This window comes from Mandrillus leucophaeus, unplaced genomic scaffold, assembly GCF_000951045.1.
Source record: "Mandrillus leucophaeus isolate KB7577 unplaced genomic scaffold, Mleu.le_1.0 Scaffold198, whole genome shotgun sequence".
NCBI lineage: Eukaryota > Metazoa > Chordata > Mammalia > Primates > Cercopithecidae > Mandrillus > Mandrillus leucophaeus.
In genome coordinates this window covers 4,665,303-4,673,953 of record NW_012102009.1, presented here as the reverse complement: position 1 = coordinate 4,673,953, position 8,651 = coordinate 4,665,303, and the positions used below count along the sequence as shown (strand labels likewise).

The 8,651-nt window shown below is 39.9% G+C and overlaps 1 protein-coding gene and 1 long non-coding RNA gene across 4 annotated transcripts; one reads left to right on the top strand and one right to left on the bottom strand.

The window, feature by feature from the left end:
• Positions 1-730: 730 nt before the first annotated feature.
• Positions 731-3,333, bottom strand: LOC105538729. The gene is made up of 3 exons (XR_001005955.1): positions 3,214-3,333; positions 1,191-1,314; positions 731-859 (listed from the first exon to the last, which is right to left on the bottom strand). It is a non-coding gene; the product is annotated as an uncharacterized LOC105538729 (long non-coding RNA).
• Positions 3,141-8,287, top strand: LOC105538730 (cytochrome b-c1 complex subunit 7). Of its 3 annotated transcripts, XM_011978666.1 has the most exons (5): positions 3,230-3,263; positions 5,602-5,673; positions 6,839-7,005; positions 7,277-7,413; positions 7,661-8,287. In XM_011978666.1, exons 1-5 carry the CDS (start codon positions 3,245-3,247, stop codon positions 7,686-7,688), a joined length of 423 nt encoding a protein of 140 aa, XP_011834056.1. In that variant the 5' UTR covers positions 3,230-3,244; the 3' UTR covers positions 7,689-8,287. The 3 variants fall into 3 exon arrangements, with proteins under 3 accessions (XP_011834057.1, XP_011834056.1, XP_011834055.1); XM_011978667.1 differs by lacking the exon at positions 7,277-7,413 and having other exon boundaries at positions 3,141-3,263; positions 7,661-7,876; XM_011978665.1 differs by having other exon boundaries at positions 3,238-3,263; positions 7,277-8,287.
• Positions 8,288-8,651: the final 364 nt, after the last annotated feature.

The following is an 8,651-nucleotide window of genomic DNA, read 5'->3' as shown; positions in this document are numbered from 1 at the left end:
CTGTTGTGTAGTTAGCCCTCTTCCACACTGACTCTGGGCCAATGTGATTTGGCCCAGGGGACATTTGTCAAGCACAGGCTTGATAAGAATTTGCACATCAGGGCTTGCCCTCTTGGAACTTTTGCTCTTGGCACCCTAAGCTACGGTATAGAGAGGTCTGGTTACTCTGCTGGAGAAACTAGGTGGAGAGAAAGATGTCTGGCCAAACCCCAGCTTTTTCAGCCATGCCAACTGAGTACCAGACATGCATGAAGAAGTTATCTGGGATGTCCCAGCCTTAGCAGACACTACACTAAGCAGAACAACCCAGCTGAATTCAGAATTGGGAGAAAGTGTTTTAAGTCACTAACTTTCCGGGTAGTTTGTTGTGCTGAGGGTTTTGTGGTGTGCTGGATGCCCTTCAAAAAACCTCATGAAAAACTAAATTTGTAATTGGTCAGGGCCAGGTATAGTGGCTTTCCTGTTACATATTTTATTCATGCAACCGACATTTGAGTTCCTAGAATACAGTGGTGAGTGTGACATAGATAGGTGCTTTCATGGAGTTCTCCAATGGATGAGATCAACAAACAGGAAACAATAAAAAATAAGCTGGGGACACCATGGAACCATCCTGTCCTCTCTTTGTATGGCTCACAACCGCATTTTGCCTTTATGAATAACCCACTGAACAACCTTAGTCAGAATAGGCAAGTTGTGCTGATACAATGAACAATTCTAAAACCTCAAATGATTGAAAAACCACAAAAGGTTTTTATCTTATACATGTCTCTTAGGACCACAAAGGCTCTGCTCCACATCATCTTTAGTGATACAGGTTGATGTATCCTGTCTCCATCATTTCTGGAGTGTTACCAGTCTATGGAAAAGGAAAGGAATGTGAAGAATTGCTCTTAAAGAGTTATCACATTTTTCTTGGCTAAAGTATCACATGGCCATGCCTAACTTTGAGGGCAGAGAAAGGCAATCCCTAATCCTGTGCTGGGAGAAAAGAAAACCAAAATTAGTTTTTGAATCAACATTAATGACTACCAGCAAACATTCAGTCTCTAGCTTAATTCCTTAGGAGCTGGATTTCGTGACAATTTTGGGTTTCTGATCTTTTGATATGTCTTTTCTTGTCACCTTCACCTGTAACCAGCAAGTAAAACGTAAAGGGTAGAAGGGAGGAGAGTTTATTGAGTACCTACCCTCTGCAGGGCAATGTGCCAATGTACATATGTATTGCATTTCTTCACATCTTTCAGACTTCACTTTGGCTAGTGTAAGATAGAAGAGATTATTCATCAGCTTTAGTGCTGCATACAGGACTGACTAATAGAAGAATTGTAGCAGCATGGAGATAGAAGAAAAAGGAAAATCAATAGAATCTTAGAACTGGAATGTGACTAAGATCATTAAATCTAACCTTTTGAACTTACGACGAGACAAGGTTCTATTCTATATTGTCCCAGCTCTGAGCTTAAAACTGAGGGGAAAAAAGATATCACCGAGTAATGGTAGAAGTTCACCAGTAACTATCAGTCATGCCAATTCCCCCCAATTGTTTTCTGTCTCTAGATGTTTATGCCTAAGACTTCACATGTTGAGGCTGAGACCTTAAAAATTAGCAAATCTATATACTTCTCTTTTGTCTTTAAATTATGTGCAAATTCTGCAATACATCTTAGATTTAATCTTTAAAAACCTTTTCTTCTGGGCGTGATGGCTCACGCCTGTAATCCAGTATTTTGGGAGGCCGACGTGGGTGCATCACTTGAGGTCAAGAGTTTGATACCAGCCTGGCCAACACGGTGAAACCCTGTCTCTACTAAAAATACAAAAATTAGCGAGCATGGTGGCATGTACACCTGTAGTCTCAGCTACTCAGGAGGCTGAGGCACGAATCGTTTGAACCCTGGAGGCAGAAGTTGCAGTGAGCCAAGACTGTGCCATTCAGCCTGGGTGATAGAGGCTGAACAACAAAAAAAGAGGTGACCAAAAAAAAAAAAAAAAAAAAACCAACCAACCAAACAAACGAAAAACCCAAAACCTTTTCTGACCTAACCTTCCACTAAAATAGCTAGATGTAGATCTTCAGCTGGAGAAACCCAAGGCCTGAAAGGCTTGGTGTCTTTCCTGGATTAGTAGTGTAGCATATGGCCCTAGAATTAAGGAGCCCCAGGTTTGCGTCTGGATTTTCAGATTCTGGAAGAAGAACCTGGACTCTTCTAGTCATGTCCTCTTGGACAAGTTATTCAACCTTTCTGAGCTTCAGCTTTCTCCTATCTACAATGAGATAATGACAGTACTTTTAGAATTAAATGACAGTGTAGGGGAGTGAGAGATCAGGCCTTTGCTCTTATGTGGGCTCTTTGGTTGGATCTAGGAACCAAATTGACACAAGGCAGATTAACAAGAGAAAAGCATACTAATTTTACTAGTTTTACATGTGCATGGGGATCCTCACAAGAGAGTGAAGTGGCCAATGTAAGATGCCTTTATACTTTTTACACGAACTACAAATCAGAAGAAAGGGGATCTGGCTAGGGGCAGTGAATTTCTTGCGGAGTCATTAGGAGAAACGTGGGTGTGGTGGGGTGTAAACTTAGTGGAAGATAAGGGTTATTTCGGAAAGTATATTCACGTCCAAAGCAGCTCCCAGTTTCCAGTCTCTGGTGATGGGTGCTATTTTCTCCCTCTGGTAAGGGACGGGTACTCCGGAGGAATCCTGGAGGAAACTTTACGGCTTGCTGCATGCAGGAAGAGATGGGTCATCAAACCCTTTCTGAAACTACAATTTCTCCAACATTTTCAACTCGAAATAATCAGTGTACCAATTCCATATATTTTTGGGATGGCGCATCCATCAGTCCTTCAATAGAAAATAAAACGATGCTCTTAAAACATTTAGCTTTCTGCCTGGCACAAAGAGCTGAATTCATACTGCCCACGCTCTCATAGCTATTAACAGCAAGTAACAGAACCCAGCTTTAAGCCTCGGTCTCCTAATTCCTGACCTGTGTTCTTCCCATCACATCACAACCAATACTTCTTGGAATGTAGCACGCAAAATTCCCCGCCTACTCCATTGGCCTCACCCTGGCCGAGAAGCGCACACGCAAGAGCTCAACCACAGCCGTCAGAACTGCGCCTGCGCAAGCGGCGTTTCTCGGTTCGCGAAGTGGCGTAACGCGCCTGCGGACTGGGCCCAGCGTGTCCTCTATGACTTACCCAGAAGGCAACGTTTCATTTTCTGGTCAAAATGGCTGGCAAGCAGGCGGGTAAGTGACTGAGGGGTCTTCTTGGCGGGCATCGTCGCGCTCCACCGTTTATTTTCGCTGCAGCTCGCTCCGTTTTCTCTCTTCTTTGTAAGTGACCAAGTTTGTCGCGGAAGGGAAAGTGGCGGCTTCAGTCCAGCCAAAAGGACGTGCTTCCCCACTCGTTTGTTGTTCCCAGGCCGGGCTTGCCTATATAGGGTTGGGGTGTTAACCCGCTGTTTGTGAAGGTGCCCGCGGTGGCTCTAACAGCCCTGGAGTTCCAGCTGCCTGTGCTCGGAAGTCCTTCCCCTCGGCCTTAGAAAAGTTAAAGGTCACAAGAAGATAACTAGTGGATGACTTTCAACCAGAATGAGCTCAGTGCTTTCTTCTATGACCCAGGTGCTCTATCGTGTGCATTGGCCCTATAAATTCTCCTGCCAGTGCCACGAGGGAGATATTAATTTCCCGTTTACGCTGATAAGACAACTGAGGCAAAGTGACCCAAGGAAGTAGAATTGGAAATTTCATTGCACCCCTCGCGCTTCTCAAACTGTGAATCAGAGACAGTCTAGCAAGGGATACGAGCGACGCTTCACATTAACCTTGGATTATCTAGAACGTCAGCTTGATCAGTAGATTTGGAGAAATTTGAATTTATTGTAGGTTCAAACAAATTTATTGTGGAATAGAATGCAGATATTACTGGAATATTTAAAACAACTTGAACATTAAGTTGGGTTTCCTTGTTTTTTTGTTTTGTTTTGTTTTTTTGCTAATCTCTGCCCTCTGGCGGTACAAGTTGAAGTATCTTTTTTTTTTTTTTTTTTTTTTTGAGACGGAGTCTTGCTTTGTCGCCCAGGCTGGAGTGCAGTGGCACAATCTCGTCTCACTGCAATGCAACCAAGTTGGAGTAGCTTTTAAAAAATATTGATCCTTTTCTCCCTGACCCCAGCAATTGTGAAGCTGTTAGGAAACATCAGGTTGCCAGAAACATCCGCTAACCTAATTGACATTGAGCTTTTTGGGGGTGGGGGAGACTTTTTAAATAATTATTTTATTAATTTAGCAGATATTGAAGGAGTCTTACTAAATTCAAGACACTGATTCTGTGCGTGTTTGGGAACTACATAGACCAGATCTCAACTCCCATTAGCTAACTCTGACCTTGGGTGGGATCACTTCTGTAAGTCTGCTTCCCTTGCTGTAGTAAGAGGCATGTAAATAAATCAGCTAATGTTGGTAAAGCAAATAGGAAAGTGTTTGGTGCACAATAAGTGTTTAGTGAATATTATTCTAGTCACTGATAGGTGGTTAAAAATAATCTGTCTTCCACAAGTATGTTTGTAGATTGTTGACTGATACTTGTTTTTCTAGCAGCAGTTTTATACATGACTTCATTTCCAAGGAGATGTGTTGAAGCCACGTAATCTGTAGTGCACTGAGTTTGCAGGCAAGGAGGGCTGAGTGAAAGGAGAGTTTGCTTTCCTTCCTTGGTAAGGGGCTAACGCTAGACAAAATTTTAAAGGAAAATGTAAACTTGTTCTACCTCCCCTTTTGTAAAACGTCTCTCCTAAAATGTCAGGTACGGTCCTGCTGTACTTGGACCCTGCTGGGTTACTTCATCAGACTCAGCCCTGTTCCCCAAAGAATTTTAAAATTACCCATTTCTCATCCGTTTTCAATATCTGTTCCCTTGGGGGGAACTTAGTTGCTTAGGAGGAGGTAAATGGACTTCTTTTACTAATCCATATTAATGTTTAAATGACTAATGGTATCAAAATCCTCCCCAAAATACATATATTTTTAAAGAATGTAGCCAAATGAAATAACTGTAATGTCGAGTAAAATTTTTACAGGATGAGGGTCATTTAGACCTGCCAGCCTATGCTGAAATCTCACTCTCTTTTCATACAACTCCAGCTCCTTTGAAATGAAAAGTTTACAATTATTTCCTGTGATCTATGAAACTACAAATGATAGAAATTTCCAAGTCCTTTTACTATCTCTCACCCCTTCATTTCTGAAGGTAACAGGGCAGGCATAAGGGCACACGATGTACCTATGGATCTTTTGTACATTCAGTGTTTGAGTTTACCCTCTTCTTCCATGACTTGCCACCATTTTCCTGCAGCCACTTTTGCTCATAAATAAAATAAGCAATTTTTATCAACAGTTTATAAACTTTTTTCTTTTAAATCTAATTCTTTTTTGATTAAATTCTTGCTGTATATAGTATATACTTTTAAAAGGAAATTTCTTTCTATGTTTGCATTCATCAGCAAGATAACTGAGTACTGGTTGCTTGCCCATCAGTGTGTTCATATAGTATAATTGTAGCAACTAACAGTGTGACAATGATCAGTTTCAGCATCAGGCAAGTGGCTGGATGGTATTCGAAAATGGTATTACAATGCTGCAGGATTCAATAAACTGGGTAAGCATCTGTGCTTTTTAATTTTTCTTTTTTTTCTGAGAGTATTGCTTTTACAAGTGTTACTGTGGTTCCAAAAAATATTTCAGTTCTTGTATACATCAGAAGATTTTAAAATTAAATCACATTATGTTAAATCCAGTTCCTTTTTAAAATTTTTTTGAGAGGAGAGGGATGAAAGCCTCTAAAATGTTTGACTTCGTAATGATTTAAGTAGTACGACATTTTCCTTCTACACCCCTTCTCCCAACTCTACCACTTAAAATTTTATTTATTTATTTGAGACAGAGTCTTGCTCTGTCAGCAGGCTGGAGTGCAGTGGCGCAATCTCAGTTCACTGCAACCTCCGCCTCCCGGGCTCAAGTGATTCTCCTGCCTCAGCCTCCTGAGTAGGTGGGATTACAGGCGTGTGCCACCATGCCTGGCTAATTTTTTTTGTATGTAGTAGAGACAGGGTTTCACCATGTTAGGCTGGTGGCGAGCTCCTGACCTCAGGTGATCCACCTGCCTCTGCCTTCCAAAGTGCTGGGATTACAGGTATGCGCCAGTGCGCCCAGCATTCCACTTAAAATTTTAAGTTTTATAAACACTGAAAGTAGAGATTTTTCAAATATTAAAATTTTATCATATCCATGCGATCATATGTTTCCTAAGCTTTTTTAGAACTTGGTAATTTGCCATGAACTTCATCTTTTGCTATTGAAGCTTGAAGAAAGTGTAAGCAAAAGTCACTGGTTCCTTAGTATACTATTATTTTAAGATTCATTAATACCTTGATCTCAGATTTAAACTATGAGAAAGTAGAGATGTGGTTTATTAATGTGTGTTTAAAAACAAAGTAAACATTTAAAATATTTTGTAAATGGTTTAGATAAAATATGAATTTTGTGGCATTGGATTTTAAGAGGCTCATATATTGTTTCCATAGTCTAGTTCAAGAAATAACCCATTATATCAAGTAATAATTCATTACTTTTAATGACAAAACCGCAATTACTTTTGCACCAACCTAATGTATGAAGTGCATTGAATTTCCATTGAACCTAGTGATTTGAATTCGATAGTTCACCAAAAGTTGTAAGTTATAAGTCATAAAGATACTTTACTAATTTTAAAAAAACGTGATTTTTGAGATGCATGTGCTATCTAACTTTGTCGTCTGTCATAGGGTTATTGCGAGATGATACAATATATGAGGATGAAGACGTAAAAGAAGCCGTAAGAAGGCTTCCTGAGAACCTTTATAATGGCAGGATGTTTCGAATTAAGAGGGCACTGGACCTGAACCTGAAGCATCAGATCTTGCCTAAAGAGCAGTGGACCAAATATGAAGAGGTAGCACAGCTTTATCTACCTGACAATATTGCTCATTAAGGATTGAGTTTTAGAAACGAGAAACATGTTCATTTGCGTGGTGTTAGAGTTTTCTGAGTCATGTCAAATAAATATTCTGTCAATAGTTTGGTGAGGTTAATAAAGCAAATGTTATTTCCGTTTTAGAAGAAAACCACATTGACTCTTACATGTGAAATGATTCTTCTGAAATCACTAAGCAAGTCTCTAATATAGAGAGCCAGGACTAAAATCCAGGTCTGTTGCCACCCAGGTCATTGTTGTTCTACCTCTGCACTCTGCTTCCTACTTAGATGAAAAGATCAGCCCATTGAGTGGCCCTCCAGATCCCAAGAAGAGCTTCTGTGAAGCAAACTCTCACCCCTTGAACTGCATTGAAACTGGGCAAAGGCCTGTAGACACTCATTTCTTTTTCTTCCCAAAAAGACTTCCCTCTCATAACCTATCAAAGCAACTTACCACATTATCACCACAGATTTGACATTTTAAAAAGCAGATAGTTCTTAGGTTGAGAATATGTTTTCTAAAATTGGAAATTAAAAAGTAATTTTTTTTTTTCTTGTTATCGAAGACCTGTTGAGTGTTTGGGATATATCAGTACGCGATGGTAACATATAATATTTCATTCATTCTTTAGGAAAATTTCTACCTTGAACCGTATCTGAAAGAGGTTATTCGGGAAAGAAAAGAAAGAGAAGAATGGGCAAAGAAGTAATCATGTAGTTGAAGTCTGTGAATGCAGCTGTTATGAAGATGGTTATACTTGAAACAAACAATTTTAAGAATTATTTGGTCTGCAGATGTTTTACTTTAAATAAATGTCTATTGTAATGGCTGGAGTTTTTGAATTCCAAACCTTACACTGAATAACTACTGAATCCATTTACTGTTAAATTTTTTTCCAAACTTTCAAGATATTTTTAGTCGTGTTTAACTGCTACCTGGAGCTCAGAGGCCACTTTATCAGTTTTCCTCACTGGTTGGATAGCCTATCAGTTTATGGAAGGATATAACTTCCATAAGTTACATCCTTTTGGAAGCTACTGAATAAAAGAAGGGGGAGTGTACCCCCTAGTTTGCCAGGATTGAGAAATAGCCTCTTCACTGCTATCCAAATAGATTTGATTTTGCATCCTATCATTTAAAAATAAATTATGTATTCACCCCAACATAGGCATGCTTAAGTAATATATATACTCCTGTGCTAACATGTATACTAGAAAATAAAAAGTAGACATTAGAAAAATGGAAGTATAAATACAAATCATACTTGTCCCCATATCCCAGTGACTTTTCCACTTTGGAAATAATTATTATGAAGTTTAAGGGTTGGATACTAATCAGTTAAAAGTTTTAAGATCATAGGGTAATTTTTTAAAATATAAATTAGAATCGTTGGCTAGGCATGGTGAGTCATGCCTGTAATCCCAGCACTTTGGGAGACTGAGTCAGGCAGGTCACCTGAAGGAAGGAATTCGAGACCAGCCTGGCCAACACGCTGAAACCCTGTCTCTACTAAAAATATAAAAAATTAAGAGGCCGGGCGCGGTGGCTCAAGCCTGTAATCCCAGCACTTTGGGAGGCCGAGGCGGGTGGATCACGAGGTCAGGAGATCGAGACCATCCTGG

Excerpts from the sequence above, each read along its gene's own strand:
- LOC105538730 (XM_011978665.1), top strand. Across the intron at positions 5,674-6,838 it reads TGCAGGATTCAATAAACTGG|GGTTATTGCGAGATGATACA; the intron begins GTAAGCATCTGT and ends CGTCTGTCATAG. Across the intron at positions 7,006-7,276 it reads AGTGGACCAAATATGAAGAG|GTCATTGTTGTTCTACCTCT; the intron begins GTAGCACAGCTT and ends GTTGCCACCCAG.